Source organism: Thunnus maccoyii, chromosome 2 (genome assembly GCF_910596095.1).
Source record: "Thunnus maccoyii chromosome 2, fThuMac1.1, whole genome shotgun sequence".
In the NCBI taxonomy this organism is placed as follows: domain Eukaryota; kingdom Metazoa; phylum Chordata; class Actinopteri; order Scombriformes; family Scombridae; genus Thunnus; species Thunnus maccoyii.
The window spans coordinates 6,469,412-6,487,367 of NC_056534.1; the positions used below are offsets into that span (position 1 = coordinate 6,469,412).

The following is a 17,956-nucleotide window of genomic DNA, read 5'->3' on the forward strand; positions in this document are numbered from 1 at the left end:
ACATGTTGAACATACCAGCATTGGCTTACAAATGACACACCATGTGTAAGTTTTTAATTGTGGAAGTGAACTCCCCTGTGTAAAACTCCCAAATTTGCAATAGATGCAGAGGACATTGTCGAATGTAACTGATGATGAAATTGGATGTTGTTTGCAATTGAAACTAAGTGAAACTAATTTGAACTATTTTTACAAACCGGTTGGTTTAATCCAGTAAATCTTTTGAGATGATCATATGTTTCGTATATCAAAAAGCTGCTGGGCATCTATATTGACCCTGAACCATTGCATAATCTATGCCAAAGGTTTTCAAAGTGGGAGGCATGCCTCCCCAGGGCGTCTCCAAACAGTTTCAGGGGAGGCTCAGGGAGTGAAAAGATATTACGTTAGTTATCACATTAACTGTCAAAAGGAGATCATGTATAATAGTGTGTGATTTGGTTAAAGAGATAGTTCAGAGATACAGTAGTTTTGGGGAATTTTACCGTTTTTCCCACTTTCCCAGAGTCCGAAACTAATAAATGTCTCAGGACAGACTTTTTATGTCTTTTTATTACTTTGGTGTAGTCTGAAGTTATGTCAAACAGCAATATGGCTATCTTGGAAAAGTTGTTGAGTGTCTATGGGATCAAATAACATAATAATGATCTCATAGGTATCTAACACTAAGCTACACAAAGGGGGCTGATGGGCGCCTTTTTCCAAGCTTTGTCTGAGAGGACGCCCACAGTCTCAGACTTTGAAAACTTCTGCTCTCTGCAATGTGCACAATTTATCTATGTTGGAATATTATCTGATCCCAGTTTTGCAGTGTGGCCATTTGATTAAACACAATTTTAGGAATATGCAACATACGCATAAGCACAGATATGGAAATATGAAGGACTTAAAAGCTTGATTTTGACACAGTGACCCTCTTCAAGACAGGCCCTCGAGGTCAGGTAATGAAGCAGGACCCACGGTGTTGGTTGATAATGTGCTTAATGATGAAACTAATTTTTCATTAACAAACCATTTAAGACACAATTTAGTCCTCCTGTAGTTCGGGGTTACTGGGCAGTTTCCTGCTGTAGTAATCAGCCTTCTTCTCTGTTGTAATGCAATAGTGAATAAAATGTAGCTCCTGCTTGATGACAAAACTAAGAAAATAACAAAAAATGTAGATTAAAACTCTTTAGAATAAGAACTCAAATTGACGTCTGATGCCAGTTTGTCAATATGGTTAATCCATGTGTCAACTAAAAGGCGTGATTTTGTATAACAGTAATATACTTACTTTAAAATAATTTTCTTTTTTTCCTTCAAAGGGCAGAATTATTATGGGCTGATATGAATATGTACGCATATGAATATGCACATGTGTGTGTATATGTAGGTGTGTATGTGTGTTTATGTATATATGTATATATAAATATGGATTTTGCTCTTTATTTAAGAGATGGATGCTCCTCTTGTTTATTTTACATTATTTTTTATTTATTTTTTCTCTCTAAAGTGTGTGTTTTGTGTCTGGTTGGCACATGTACCACTTTATATGTGTTCTTTAAAAGAAAGACTAATTCAGTGCAAGAAAAGGGATGAAAAGAAGATAAAACCGTGACCTTTAAACAACACTCTGTTTTATGTATTGTCCTCAAACAGCACCACACTCATGACACAGCGACCTAAATTCACTTTGCCGCTACATTGCCTGAGCCGCTCAACGCTGACCTGCGTTGACCTTAATTTCTCTAAGGCTTCATTTCTCCTCACATCAGCTTCTGGGGATATTTTGGTTAATCCATAGGCTATGTTTAGCCTTTTCGCCAGAATGCATTACCAATTTAAGGCACGGTGAGATTAAATTAGATTATGCATGGAAGCAGAGCTGATATGTGTTACAGTCTCCTCACATGTTCACTGCGGAGGAAAAGTAGGGCAGCAGTGTGTGCAGCGGCTGCTGACGGATCGACCTTCTCTCCCTCCTGTCCTTACATTACACCGTTTCCCTGACATTACACGACTCTGCCGGAGGGGCGAGTGAGAAGGAGAGAAGTAGCTTCTCGCTTTTACTTTATTGGCCGTGCGGGCTTCCGTAGAGACGCTTCAAACATGGCTCCCTTCATGCTGGTAACGTGAGAGTCAAAGTTGTGACAGAGCCGACAGCAGCGAGGAAACAAAACACTGCACGACCACCTTTATCGCTTCAACTATAAACCCCCCCCCGCCAAAAAAGAAAAGCAGAGCCGTCTGTAGGAGGTGTCACAGGTAAAACTGTTTACAGGAGTTAGCTTGGTTAGCATACTAGCTAACAGTAGCCTTGCTGGTGAGAGGTGTGCAGCAGTTGCAGTGTCTTGTGTGCACTGTCAGTGTTGTTCATTTAGTCGGTTTTGCTGAAGTATTAAACATTTTCTTAAATATGCCATGTTTGCATGTCAACTATACTGTTATATTGAGAGAAGAAGAACATTGTGTGCTGTACAGTGTGAGGATGAATGTGAGGAAACAGTTCAGGTTCACTGGTGAGGCAACTTTATATTATACAGCACATTTCATAGCCAAGACAGTTCAAAGTGCTTTACAGAAAATAATGGTTAAAGTCATTAAGCACAAAACACCAGTGTGAGGATATTAAACTAAATTAAAAACATGTAGAACTGAATATCAAAATTATGTGGACACACGTGCATGATAGAAATGTAAACACACATAAAAGCATGCTAATATAAGCACATAAAACACGTCTAGTAATAAAAGTACTTACAGTGACTGTGCTGAGGTCTAAGCCTTTGGGGAAGAGGTGGGTTGTAAGTCTGGATTTAAATGTATCTACAGATGTGGCCTGTCTTAAATTGTCAGGAATGATTATTGAAATGATTCCAGTAATAGGCACTCAGGCAGCTCGATACCTGAAAGCTGCTTCTTCATGCTTAGTGTTAACCTGAGAGACAGTGAATAGACCAGTCCCCGATGGTCTGAGGCTTCTAGTGGGTTCATAGGGAATTAGCATTTGAGAAATGTATTCAGGGCCCTTGCTTCAGTATTGTGGATGAGTTGTAATTGTTTTTACAGGTCTTGCTTAGTTGACTCTAAATAAGAAGAATCAGTCCATTAATCGATTAGCTGATGGACTGAACGGTAATTAACAGCAATTTTAATAGCTGGTAATCGTTTAAGTCATCATCATACTGAAATGCCAAATATTCTCTAGTTCCAGCTTCTCAAATGAGAAAAGAATTAGGGCTACAATTAACAAATATTTTCATCAGCAATTAGTCTGTTGATTATTTACTCAATCAATCAATTAGGTGTTTGATCTGTAAAATGTCAGAAAATGGAGCAAAATGTTTCCCAAAGCCCAAAATGCTGTCATAGAAGACTAAATAAACCAGAAAATATTCACATTTGAGGAGCTGGAATTTTTTTTTTCTTAGAAAATGACTCAAAACACTTAATCAATTATCAAAATAGTTGGTGATTGATTTTCTGTTGATTGAGTAATCAATTAATTGACTAATCGTTGCAGCTCTGGTAGGATTTACTGCTTTTCCCCTGTTTCTAGTAATTGTAAATCAAATATCTTTGGGTTTTGTACTGTTTGCCAGGAAGAACTAAGAATTCAAGGGACTTCTGAGCATTTTTACTATATTTTTTCATTTTATGGACTAAATGATGATGATCATTTGTTTATATCTTGCTTTTGCTTCATACATTGGTTGACTGCACTTATTGTGAGTCATTTAGGAGATGAGAGTTGTGCCAAATTAATGTAATGTAGCCTAATATAATAATAATGTTCAATGAGCCAAAGCAGCTGATTATTGTCCAAGTTTTTTACTCAGATTTTCTGCTTGTTTTTTTTGTCCTTTTCTAGACGAACTACCTTTATGCTAGTGCGGACAGTCCGGCTGTTCCCCCTCATCATCTCCCATCATCTACATCATCGCTGCACTCCTTCTGCCAGACATTTATTTCGGAGGAGTACAGGCTGTGCTGCTGCTGCTGCTGCTGCTTGTGCCAGCAGGGGACTGAGATCCATGGAGCCCCTGAAAGCTGCTCAGCAGGACCTGGAGGTTCCCGCCACTAACACTTCATCCACACCCACCAAATCTACAGCGATGGGTCCAAACCCGACCCCCACTGACACGCCGGCTGCACAGGAGAACTCGTCTCCTGCGGGACTGTTACCAGGGGAGACGGTGGTCAATGAGGGCAAGGCGGCCATCCTGTTTCCAAGTGCCAATGAGGTGTTTTATAACCCGGTCCAGGAGTTTAACAGAGATTTAACGTGAGTATGAACACCGGCTGCGTCTGACACCTCGCTCCATCACTCAGACACAGTTTGTCAGTCGTTTTTAAAAACATTTTGAATAGTCAGGACAAGTCTACCTATCAATCACAAGAACCTTGCAGACCAGTCGTAAGCCTGGAGGGGATCATGTGATTGGTTGTGTGTGTCTGTCCACTGCTAATCTCACACACTACCGGACCCATCAGCCTAATATTTTTTGTGTACATGTATGACTGAATGCTCAAGGACGTCTCGTGGTTGTGGTGACTCACAATTTTTTAAAAACCCATTTTGTAATGCCATTGACTCCTCACTCGTCTTATCCGGCTGGTAGGAGCCACAAGTGATCAGCAACTACTTCAGTTTGGAATCTGGTTTCCAGTGGGGACAACCAATCATCCCTTGTTGCCACAATAGATTAATCTGTGCCAAATTTTGGTACCTTTTCAGCAGTCCTCGTCATTTTACGACATAGCAAAAGGCATTTCCGGCAATCAACTAGGCTAAAAACAAGTCTTACTTTTACATTTTGGCCTTTGTTGTGGCTCAGAAACTGACATCTGTAGAAAAGTTTGTTTTAATCTTGAACCGGAGCATCTGCAGATTAATTCCATACTCAATATGTTATGATCCACTAAAGTTAGGCACCATACGAAATGAATAAATCCCCATTTTTGTTATCTTTGCTGCCATCTTGACTGTACACACCTGGTGTAGATCTGCACTCTACTTAATATAACCAGAAGAGTTAATTACAAGTCTTCTAGTTGTAATTAAGTTTTATAAAATAGTGTTTGGGGAAAAACAAATGTGAATATGGATCTTGAGTGTCCTCGGGTTATTACTCTGTTATGCTATCAACATGTTTATACATAATTGATCCCATTTCCCGTTTCCCTCCACAGATGTGCTGTGATCACAGAGTTTGCCAGAGATCTGCTGGCTCAGCGGGGGGTGAAAGTGGTGGTGCCGGGAGAGAAAGAGCGAGTGGTGGTCTCTCTGTCGGAGGAGACGAACGAAGCGGACACACAGATGGAGGAGAAAAACGGAGCAGAGGAGCCAGCTGTAACCGCAACAGTGGGGGAGAAATGTGAGGTACGTACTAGGGATGGATTTTATATTGTAATGGCCAAACAGCAGATTTATAAGGAATAGTTTGACATTTTGGTAAGTTTGGTTATTTATTATCTTGCTAAGAGGTTGATGAGACAATTGATATCCCTGTCATATCTGTCTGGTTAGCTTAGCTTAGCATGTTACAGGTTAATAAGTAAACTTTGGATGGAGGCAGGCTAGCTGTTTCCACCTATTTCCAGTCTTTATGCTAAGCTAAGCTAACCGTTTCATGGGACTAGCTTCAAAATTAGTTTTTTTTTATGGCTACAAACACATTTATTTTACGTAAATCTGTAAATTTAGTTTGTCAGTGTCCTTGTGTATGGGCAAGATTGCAAATAAGCGCGTTTCACAAAATATCAAACTGTCTTTGTGCCGTTTATCCAAAATTAGTATTTTTTTTTATGGCTACAAACACATATTTATTTTATGTAAATCTTCTGTAAATTTAGTCAGTGTCCTTGTGTATGGTTACCATTATTATCAAAGAAAAATATGATGTTTTTATATTTATGTTCTGGATTTAGTTTGCTTATTTTAGCATCTAAAGCAGTGCGGTTAAAAGCGTATCATTAAACATTATTGTAATGTCGCACCAGGTAATTTCACACTATGTTAGATCCTCTTTTAAAGGATTTCATTGTATTGTAAATAATTAGTGGTCAGTAAACACAACTAAAACCCAAGGTTCTTCTTCTTAGTGGTATGTGAGTGCAGAAGTTGCAGCCGCTGTCGGTCTCTGGATGTAGCGCTCAGCAGCTCGTGGGAGACCAATTTGTGGTTTTCTGCTCTAAGAGAAAACTTTCTACCGGTGATAAGAACTAAAACCAAAATTTAAGATTGCAAATGGAGCAAATCTGCAGCACGATAAGCACAGGAGTAAGGAAAATTGTGTAATACATGATTTGTTACAGCAGTTCTGCTTTATTTTAGCGAGGCCTTCGTGTGCTGGAGGGTCTGGCGGCTTCCGGTCTGCGATCGGTGCGTTTCGCTCTGGAGGTCCCGGGTCTGCAGAGCGTCACCGCCAACGACTTCTCCACCAAAGCGGCGGCTCTGATCGCCAGGAACGCCCAGTATAACAAAGTCAGCCACCTACTCCAGGCCAGCTGCAGAGACGCCAGGTACCATCACTCATCTCATTCAGGGAAGCGCTTGTTTGCTGACGGTCCTCCTCTGCCACCGTTATTTATCCACTTCACTGATTCGCTGTCTGTTTGTTCTTCTCCTCTTGTATTTATCCGACGCTTCTCTCATAGTCATTCCTCTCCCGTCTTCACCTTTGACCTCTTGTTCTATTCATTCCTCTGCTCCCGCTCTGATCTCCTCCCTGCTCGTCTTTTTGCTTTTTCTTCTTTCATTATCTTTTTTTTTTTTTTTTGCTTTTTCTTTTTAGTTCATTATCTTCTTCTCTTTTCTGTCTGGCTTGCTTGTCTTCATACTTATCTTCTTCTATCCTCTCAAGTCTTTTCTCCTTTCTCTTCTAATCTGCTCTTTTTTTTTTGTTGTTGACTGGCCTTGACTCATCTTGTGTCTACTCTTGTGTGCTCTGACAGCCTCTTTGTCTTTCTTCCATCCCTCTCTGCTTTTGTTTTTCATTTAAATTCTACCTCAGTATCCAACATTTTTTAAATCATCCCTCCTCCCTCTCCTCTATATATATTTTTCTCTTAGCATGCTGATGTATGAAATGCGAGGGAAGAAGGAGCGCTACGATGTCATCGATCTGGATCCCTACGGTAGCCCTGCCTCCTTTTTGGATGCCGCCGTGCAGGCCGTCAGCGAGGGAGGTGGGTAGTGGTTCGGTCCATCAATCATCTCCACCGGCCTTGTTTTTCTGGGTCAGTTTTGGAATAGGATTGTTTTGACGGTAAACTAGTTTCATGGTGTTTCCTAGTGTCTTTTTAGTCAGACCATCATTCAGAGTTTCTAAAAAACTAGCAAAAAGGTAACGCTGATTGATTGATTCAGTCTTTTATTTGTCCATGACAGCCGGTTTTCATGATTGTAGTTGGTCTCCACAAAATAGGGCAGGTCACCATGTACAGTAGACGCACTGGCAGCGTGTAGGAGTTCAGTATTCACATCCCTTCTCTCTCAATTTACTCTGCATTTGTCTGATCTGCTGAAAGATGATTTTTTGTGACCTGGGATTTTAGAGTGCTCACTGGGGGCTGTGGTGTCCCCTGTTCTGGTCTGGCCGGGGGACCTTTGTTGTATTTCATTCCCCCATCATCTCTCTGCTGTCGTTATAACAAAGGCTCAAACATGGCTCAGAAAATATCAAAAATAAAATTAACTCAACTATTAGATGACGTTGGTGGTGACAGGATGACAGTTGGGTGTTTTTCTTACAGGAAAATCTTTAACTGAAACAAGCAAAATGAGGTCAGTTAATGAATGTTCATCAATACATTTTTGGTTTTGTTGCCCAGCTCACTTTTAGAAATTCAAGATACAAAGACTTTTTACATTTTTACATAAATTTCCACTCGTGTTCCTGGTTTAAGGCAACAAGAAGTGTCCTAGAACCACGTAGACATGAAGTAAGTGATTAATCTGAACAGCAGAGAGCTTTCCATCTAAGGACCGGTGGACATCATCACCATCATCACACTTTTCACTGCCTCCTCTTTGTCCTTTTTCGGTATGAACGATCACAGATCAGTCAGGTTAGCAGACATGAGCGTGCACCTTGTGGACTCTACTCATGTCACAGCTCAGGATTTCTGGGTATTGAAATTGGAAATGTCCCTTTTTTTTACTTTCCCATGCCGTCTCTTCGTGGTGAAGTTGATGGAGTTGCTTTTCTTTTCATCGTCAGATGAAAGCCTTGAACACGGCCGTCATTATGGGTCATTTCCAATCACTTTGCTCTATACCAATCCATCCCTGACAGGTTCAATTTTACTCACCGTTTTCTTATGGATGTATTTGACTTTCATAAGTTATTTATTTGCTTCCACCCATCTAAAGGAAATGCATTAAATCTCATTGTATTTTTCATGACAATTCAAGAAATTGGCATAAAATCTGCTTGACAGTTGGATCAGAAGTGGGTCAGATATTGTTTGTGAATAATTCTTGTTTTGGTTTGATCCTATTTTCAGTTCAGTTGAAATGGGACAAAATTATGAATGATGTTAAGACTTGATGGTTGACCTGTTACCATCTGCACTGTCCTCATTTGAAAAGCTCCACTTATGTGGTGCAGCCAAAGAGTTCAAACAACACCGAGAGTTCATGTACCGATCTGTCCGACCGAGGTGTGAAGTCTTATATTTCCTAATGTTTCCTTTTTGTTTTTCTTTTCTCTCTCTCTCTCTCTGTGTCTCTTTCTCTCTCAGGTCTGTTGTGCATAACATGCACAGACATGGCAGTGATGGCAGGAAACAGTGGAGAGACCTGCTACAGCAAATATGGTTCAGTCTCCATCAAAGCCAAATACTGTCATGAGATGGTGAGAGTACACACACACACACACACACACACACACACACACACACACACACACACACACACACACACACCATACTCCACATGCAGAGACATGCCACTATGTTTGCATTCATAATGTCTTAATCCTCAGTGTGTACAGTATGTGTGTGGGTTTGACGGAAACGCACTAAATGTCATGGATTCTGGCCTGAGGGGGGCTGTGAGTGCGGTTTTGTTGTTGGTGTGTTTATGTGTTTGCATACTTATTAGGAAACTTTTATCACAAGGATAGAAAGAAGAAGAAAGATGCATCAAACTATGACATTTCACTGTTTTACTGCCCTGTCTGCCTCTTTAAAGGCCTCTTTAAAGACACGTCTGATAAGAGTTTGAAGAACGTTGACTCTGGCACCCCCTAGTGGTGACAGATACTGTGGCAGACAAAAGAAAAGACAAAAGAAGCTCTTATCAGATTGTCAAACAGCATCTGAAACGCCCTCCTACACCTTTCCAAGGTCAGAAAAGGGGGACGTTAGGTTCAGCAATTTTGGTAACATTTTGAAAATGACAATTCAACAAGCATGCCCGCCTCATGCTGTGATTGGCCGGGTGTGTACTGTGTGGAGTTTTTGAGCACTAGTTGCACTATGAAGCAATGCACATTTCGTTCATGTGCACAGACTTGTGCGTGCAGTCATGCTAACGGTTTCACACTATTCCAGTGCAAAACAGTTGGTGGAGGTAACTTGCCAAGAGAGGGAGCATTGTGCCAGACAAAGTCAGGAAGAAGTCTGTTGGATATAATCGAGGAAGGTTTCAACTTCTTTTGTAAAATCAGCTCTAGAAACGTTTTATGAGGAAGGAAATTCACTCAATGCTCACAATGTTTTTTGGGTCAGAAATACACCACCAGTTTTCACCAAGATCATCTGATTTTTCCATGAACAAAACCTTTTTGCCATCAGACTCATTTGAAAGATGCTTTAATCACATAAAAGAAATTCAACACGAAGTAGCTCTGAGTTCATCGGGAGCCCATTTGGACCGTCGGCACCGCTGGTTGATTGATGGTAGATCTGATGGATTTTCCCAAACTTTCCATCAAGAACAAACCAACTGACCAAGAAATTTCAGCGCACTGTAAAGACTTACATTGCATTGTTTGAGTATAAAGTCTTTTTCTCTACTTTTTAAGTGTATATGTTTGTTTTCAGTCTCGTTGAGAACAGACTCAAAGAGACTGTCAGAGTCGCTGGAAAGAGAAAGTCATAGTAACTCAGAAACAAAGGATCTGTCCTTTATTTATATATATATATATGTACACACACATATATATATATATACACATTAGAGTAAAAACCTATTCATGTTGTTCCCTTTAGAAATAATTTTTTATTGTTAGTCAATTGTGAAAGTATTGGTCATGATATTTGTAGTAAAAATGGTTTTTTCCCAAAAAATCTGTCAGTAATGGGATAAAATGTGATGACATGAATACTGAACATGGGTTTTGTGTAAATAATTCATGAATTTCATGTGCTTCAGTAGAAGAAAGACTTCATTCATGAAAGCAGTAGCAGTCAGATGAACCTTTCCCTCCACATACTCTGCAGAAAGACGTTGTTTCCCTCATTTTCCTTCAGCCCTGCAAATGTTGCAGTAAAATAAAAACTTTCTCAGATGTTTCACATCAAGAAAAAAAATAGTGAATGTGTGTGTTATCTCCATCTTTTTTTTTTTTTTTTCTCCCCCCCCCCTGCAGGCTCTTCGTATCATCCTCCACAGTTTAGACCAGAGGGCGGGGGTGTACCAGCGATACATCCAGCCCCTGCTGTCCGTCAGCGTCGACTTCTACATTCGAGTCTTTGTACGCGTCTTCACAGGACAGGCCAAGGTCAAAAACTCAGCCAGGTACAAACACAAAGACTCATGCATGCACTGTGTCTGTCTTTCAGCAAAGGCTGATATATGATGAAAGTCGAATGGTCCTGAAACTGGGTCACTGCAGCAACAAATACCAGAAAAATAATGGCAGCAGCAGAACCGAGTGAGATAAAGGAAATGAAAATGTAGGAACATATAAAAAATTTAATGTTGATTATTTTTTGTGAATTTTAAGTAGAGCAAAAATGAGAATATGAAGCTATATATGTATATGCATGCACATTAAATAGCATACATGCATACATACACATGGAGATTTGACTAAAATGTTCCCTGCTGTGACATGCATAAAACAATATTTAAATGTAAAATCCTGCTTTTCCTCTTCTGTCTCTCTGGTGTTGCAGTAAACAGGCTCTGATCTACAACTGTGTCGGTTGCGGGTCGTTCCACCTCCAAAGAATGGGCAGAAGAACAAGCAATGGAAAACAGTAAGATCTCACGCGCTGAACAACCAGCAGCTCTTCCTTTTGTTGTTCATGTGAAATGAAGATCAGCAAACTGCAGGAGCCTCTGTGTTGGAGAAAACTCTCACACTGTTGGTCCTTTGTGGTTCAACCTCATCTAGCCTTTCAGGATTTCTCATTTTGAGGTTGTTCACCAGTGTAGTTTAAACACTCGCCTTTATATTTAAGAATACAATTGATTTCTAAGACTGTTGATGATTGTATCTGAGTCCAGATGTCATTTTTTCCATTAGTAAGTGAGGGTTAACGTACTTTATTGGTTATCTATGATGATGAACGGCAGCCACCTGTTTTGTGTTTGTCATGGTTGAACAGGCTGAAGTTGTGGCATTAAAACATTGTTAGAAATCACACATTAAAAATTTAATTTCTGAGAGGTTTATTAGACTTAATTTCATTGTTATGCACTGTTCATATCATATGGTGCATCATTTTTATTTATTAATGCTTTGTCTCCTGGTGTGTTTTAGATGAAACAAGGTTTATATTCATTGGGATTTACAGGAGCCTTGCATCTCTTCTGTTATCTATAGTATTTTTGTGAAAAAGTATTGGATACAAGTTTTGATGGAACCTATGAAAGTAAAAACTTTGGGGGCCAAATATTTTTTGCTGGAGGGCCCCATTTACACCACGTGGCCCTATTTGTCTACCATTGGCTTGAGATATCAGATCTAAAATATTCTTAGGAAATTTCAGGATTTGGTTTTAGTCCTGTATTAAATAATAAGGGCTTCTTTCTTGAATGTATATTTTGCAGCACCATCAAACAGTCAGTTTAAAGGACCAGTGTGTAACATTTAGTGGCATCTAGTGGTGAGGTTGCAGAATGCAACCAACTGAATATCCCTCCCCTCTCCTTCCCCTTCCAAGCGTGTAGGAGAACCTACAGTGGCCGTGAAACTTGTGAAAGGCCCTCTCAGGAGCCAGTGTGGTTTGTCCATTCTGGGCTACTGTAGAAACATGGCAGTGCAACATGGCGGGCTACGTAGAAAGGGATCTGCTCCCTGTGTAGATATAAAGGGCTCATTCTAAGGCAACAAAAACACAAGGATTCTTATTTTCAGGTGTTTATACACTAATGAGAACATACTTATGGATATTATATTCCATTTCTGCCAAGTCTGTTCCGCTAGATGCCACTAAATTCTACACACTGCACCTTTAATTCACAAAGTGAGCCTGCAGTAAAGTAGAAACCACCATCATCAGAGTCAGGAGCTGTAGGATTCATCTCTTGTTTCAGCTGTGGATGTTGCTCACTAGTAAATGTGAGAGAGCTCTTAATAAAGATTCTGTCAGTTTCTGGGTCGCAGCATGTGTGATGATGACGACTCTGATGTGATTTCAGTATGAAGTATTCTGCAGCTACTGGACCCCCAGTCGGACCAGAATGCGAGCACTGTGGACAGAGACATCAGGTGACACACACACACACACATCATGCACACTTGTTAGTATGTATTCACAGTTATACACATTATATTAGCTGCTGTTTTTCATTTTCATATTTTTAGCTTTGATGATGCTGCTTCAGTCTAATTTATTCTCAGAACTAAACTAATATTGGGTCAGAAACCAATCCAGTTACTCTTGATGCTGATGTGAACTGTGTCAAAACCTCTCTGCTTTCACACACACACATAAAACACACTAGCTGAAGCCTGTCTGTCATCTTTACAGCTGGGTGGTCCGATCTGGGCAGAGCCCATCCATGACTTTTCATTCGTCCAGAAGGTTTTGTCTGCAGTGTCGGGAAACCCGTCTCGGTTCGGGACGTCCAAACGCATCGAGGGCATGCTCAGCATGGTGACCGAGGTATTTCTTTTTCATTTGCATTCTCTCCAACGATAGAGCTTGTTTCAGTCTAATGTGGGTCACGGTTAGTCGGATCTTCACATCGATCGACGACCTATTTCACACACTTCTTGCCAGTCCAGCTCATTTTCATCTCCTTTGTGCTTCATGTGTCAGGAGTTGGAGGATGTGCCTCTTTATTACACCGTGGACAGTCTGAGCAGCACGATACACTGTAATACTCCCCCGCTGCTGCAGTTTAGGTAAACACACACTAAACTGTTTCACTTTTCTTATACTGTTCCTATCAAACATTAGTTTCACAGTGAATCAGCTCGTTCTACCTCCTTCCTCTCTCTCTCTCTCTCTCTCCATCTGCAGGTCTGCTCTTCTCCATGCTGGTCACAGAGTTTCCCTCTCGCACGCCTGTAAGAACGCCATCAAGACAGATGCTCCTCCCGCAGCCATCTGGGACATCATGCGCTGCTGGGTAAACTTTACTAATTAAAAAAAAAAAAAAAAAAAAGACTGGAGTTACTTTTACTCAAGTCTGAACCCTTGGTGTTTTATTTCTCACAGTCAGAAGTTCTGCTGAAGATTTGCTCCCACTGTTCCCATTAAACAAACACAAACTGCTGTCCTCAATCACATCATGCATCATTTTAACACACACACGCTTGATTATCGGTCTGCTGCAGGAGAAGGCCAACCCTGTGAAGAGAGAGAAGCTGTCAGAAACGAGCCCCGCCTTCAAGATCCTGTCCACAGAGCCCAGGTCAGACCACATTCAGTCTATCAGTGACCATTCAGGAGGCCAGTGATATTAAATTAATACATAAGGTGAAATGTGATGGTTGATAAGAGCACAATGTAGAGACCAACCTGTAATACTGAAACAGGAAGGACAAGTCAATGATACGCTGTTTTATTTACATTCGTTTCTCATCTAATCACATTTTGCGTAACCTTAATGTGTGCTTACATGACACCTTTGTGTTGGATTGTGTGTGTGTGTGTAGCCAAGAGGCCTGTTTCACTGTAAGGGAGGACGCAAACCCTCAGTCCCGTAAACGCCACCTGACCCGCTTCCAGGAGAACCCGCAGGCCTTCTGGGGACCCAAAGCTCGCGCCAAGTCTGGGTAACTAACGACTAAATCAACCTCTATGCTCCCCTGAGACACAACGACACACACACACAACAAGCAGCCACAGGAGGACAGACCAAGACCATTTTATCACCATTTTATTCTGTTTTAAAATTAAAAAGACATCAGATTTAATGCTTGAAATGTATTTAAAAAGCATTTTGTAAAACTGATTAGAATTCATTACAAGCCCAGTTTCACAGGCGGGAAAAAAAGTGGTTAAGAAATGGCAGATTTCTTGCAAGAAAAACATTATTTTAGGAATCTCAAGCTGAAATTATTAAAGAGGAAAATGTTTAAAAGTGTTCAAATATTACACATAAGATTAAATACTCAACATTTTAAAACTCTTAACACTGAATTTGTTGTAAAATGTTTTGGGAATCAACAAACTTGGTCTGAATCTACGAAATTCTCCTTCATCTTACCTGCTGTTATGTCGTTTCTTACTGCATCCATCTACCTCCTTCGTCTTGTCTCTCTCTGTAACTTTTCACCGGTCCTCTCTCTTCTCCAGAGGTGGTATCTCCGGCGACCTGCAGGACAAGAGGAAGAAGTGCCAGAACAAGAGGAAGAACCAGATCACAGACTCTTCACAGCTAAAAAACTACCCCTGCAAGAAATTCAAACAGGTCAGTTCACCTACAGGCAGGAGAGGAAGGTGTCGGCTATGCTGCGTTCAGGTCCAATCAGATTTATTGTACACAAAAGTAATATGTGGGAATATTTTTTAGAATCCAATGCATGTTGTCATTTTAAAGAAATTAACAACAATCAACAAATATTCACACTTGAATTGCTGCAAAAACAGCTGCAGGTTGTTTATTGCAAAGATTTAGACGTTTCTTTGAGAAGCAATACAACAGTTTATATTCACCTTCTTGGATGTGGAGCCTCCAGTAAGTTAAAGTGAAATGCTCATTACTGTGATGGCGTTGGATCATCCGTCAATCACAAAAAGTATTTTTCTCCTAATGACATATCTTCTGGTTGAAGTCATTGTTAATTTATGGTAGTTTTCTTCTGACACATAAAAAGACTTTTCTTCCTGCATACTGCAGACTGTTTTCTCAGAAACAAGAACTTAGTTGTTTTTTTTTGTTTTTTGAAAGAAGAAAACAGTTTTCTTGCTCATTTCTTTTCCAGGAATAGTTGCAAAGGACACTTTAGTAATTTGTCTGTGGCTTCATACCTGGAATGATCCAATCAGTTTTCTGTTGGAAGTAAAGTGATTGGACATCTTAACCTGAGCTGTAATGACTCCAAAGTTAATTAATTATCCAACAGTCACTGCTGCCATCCTTAGAAAACATCTGATTAACAGCACAGTGATGCTATAGGTTGAATTATATTTATATTATATTAATATATTTAATTTATCTGGAGCAGGGAAAACGTGTGCTTTCACCCTTCCTACTCCTGCATTTTAGATGGTGTTAAAAAATCTAAAATTTAATGTAATGACTTTAAAGAAGACTATGTAACTGTTAGATAATAAGTTACACAATCTTCCTCCTATAAATGAAAAGTGTCATTCATAAGCAATAAAACACTCAGTGCTCTGGAGGGTTTAGCTGCTGCAGCCTCAGTCAGGTCACCTAATGATGGTTTCTGAAAAGCAGCTCACACAAGAGACTCTCAGGAAAGGAATTCAATGTTCTGTTATCGTGTAATTGCCACTTAAGGTCTTTACTTTAAGCATTAATAGGTTCAGAATTTTTTCAAGTCCATCTTGAAGGATAAGGCTGTGATTTTCTATATTTTTATTGTGGACAAATCTCATGTACAGAACCAAACCAACAATGAACTCATCATACTTACAAGTATTGTGTGTGTGTTTGTGTGTGTATAAACCTGCTTTATCTTATTCCTGTGAACTGTAGAGCTCTGCTGTTGTCCCACAACTATTAAAAACACATGAATGAGTCACACTGTTGCACTGGGTGACATGTTCCTTCATCATAAAGAGTATTCGTTAGTTTGTTGTATATAATGTATATAACTGCACAGTTACATCTGCCTTACACAGAACTACTCTCCTGAGACTGAAAACTTGATTAAACTTGATTAAACGCAGCCCAGTTCTTTGTTTAAATTTGTCTAAGCTATGAGCCAAAGGAACATGTTACCCAGTGCAGCGGTGTGGTAGTTTTTGGATAACAACGGAGGTCTACGACACAGAGGAATAAGATAATCAGACTTTGGATACAAACACAATACTTGTCAGTAGATCAGTTCATTGTCAGTTTGACTCTGCACATGAGATTTGTTGACAATAAGAAATAAAAACTGACATCCATTTGCTTTAATACAATACTCACATGTCTATGAATCATTGCTGTTGGCTGTGCTGAGATCTCTTCCTGGACTCCAGTGTAACATAAGTGATGAAGATGTTCCATGAAAACACTTTAAGTTCAACTGAAGCTAATAGGAGGCTTTAGTAGTCTGAGTCAGTCAAATCAAGCTGGTTTCTTCCAAAGTTAAAGACATTTTTATGTGAAATATGTGTTTTTTTTTATACCCATTTTGTGTTTTTCCATTTAGTGCTACAGTAACACAAAGAGGAAATGTTAAATTAGTCATGTTAGGGAGTAGAATGACCAACCAAGGAGAATGATTACAACAATCAAATAACTCTTTGAGTGTGAGTATTGATTTAAGATAGACTTGGAAGCTCTGAAGCTATCTTTTAATGTCATAGATCTAATAATTTATTCATACATTTCTTTATAGTTGCAGTGAATTCCAGTTTGACACCTGTCCTTCACTGCAACTGGGTTTACTGTCCCATAAAGATTTCTTGTCATCTCTCCTCAAACAATATCAATTTAAATGTGCACAGCTGTTATAAGCTGTTGGAAAAATGTTTTAAATACCATAAAGTTGATCTTTTTGCACTAACAGTGATCATTATCATTGGGATTTTGCAGTAAAGAATTGATTTCAATCCTTTTTTTTTTTTTTTAGGACATCTCATATTACAGTGGATATTGAAATAGTTTTATTATAGCTGTAATTTCACTATTGTGTGCGGCGCTAAACAGCCACAGCAAAGCCTTGCAGAGAAAACAGTCGTTATGGTAACACATGATGTCTTTTCCAACACTTAACTACAGCTGATTTGAGTTTCTGCAGGTGAGGATTATTTCAGCACATCATGTTCTTGATGATGATGATGTTGGCACACAGAATTAAAGGGACACAATTAATTTTTAGCACTAATTACACTTGTAAAGTCTTCATGTCCTGGGTGGGAAATGAACACCAGCCACATGCTGGTGGATTCTCCATCAGCTGCTCTGGCAGGTCGCCACTGTTGGTTTCCTGCCAGAGAAGCTGAGCTGAGAGGCTTTTACCAGCCGCCAGACAAAATGTACCTTTTGGCTGTTTTTAAGATTTTTGTAATATAACATCACTAACCTCTATGAACATCGCTATTAATGTTGTTGTTCTTTTGTTTCAGGGCACATGCACCCACGGAGACAAATGCTGCTACTCACATGACCTGAATCAGACAAGTGAAGAGAAAATGGAATGATAATTTTGCTCTTTTTTAAAAAAAAATAATTTTATTTCTAGAGTTTGAATGCAGGCCTTGTTTAGCCTGGACCAAGTGAGAATGATGCACCGCAATCAGTTTGTAATTGGTTGAGGACAACAACCTAAAAAGTGTTAATATACAGAACATATCTACTATTCAGCTTTTTTTTGTTTTAGCTTCTTTTTTTTTATTTGACTGACAGTCCAATAAAGTCCTGCATCTGACTTTAAATGCTCTC

At 39.6% G+C, this 17,956-nt stretch overlaps 1 protein-coding gene across 1 annotated transcript; it reads left to right on the plus strand.

Moving 5' to 3' along the window:
* Nucleotides 1-2,021: 2,021 nt before the first annotated feature.
* On the plus strand, nt 2,022-17,949 carry trmt1 (tRNA methyltransferase 1). The gene is made up of 16 exons (XM_042432786.1): nt 2,022-2,247; nt 3,854-4,267; nt 5,176-5,365; nt 6,320-6,507; nt 7,058-7,173; nt 8,731-8,843; nt 10,584-10,732; nt 11,113-11,196; nt 12,584-12,653; nt 12,916-13,050; nt 13,207-13,292; nt 13,411-13,519; nt 13,728-13,804; nt 14,049-14,168; nt 14,692-14,806; nt 17,641-17,949. The coding sequence occupies exons 2-16, from the start codon at nt 3,867-3,869 to the stop codon at nt 17,713-17,715; spliced, it is 2,028 nt and encodes a 675-aa protein (XP_042288720.1). The 5' UTR covers nt 2,022-2,247; nt 3,854-3,866; the 3' UTR covers nt 17,716-17,949.
* Nucleotides 17,950-17,956: the final 7 nt, after the last annotated feature.

Bases quoted from the DNA above. Each gene is read 5' to 3' on its own strand.
- trmt1 (XM_042432786.1), top strand. From the start codon at position 3,867: ATGCTAGTGCGGACAGTCCGGCTGTTCCCCCTCATCATCTCCCATCAT. The intron at 11,197-12,583 runs GTAAGATCTCAC...ATGTGATTTCAG, and splicing joins AGAACAAGCAATGGAAAACA to TATGAAGTATTCTGCAGCTA. The intron at 13,293-13,410 runs GTAAACACACAC...CTCCATCTGCAG, and splicing joins CCCCCGCTGCTGCAGTTTAG to GTCTGCTCTTCTCCATGCTG.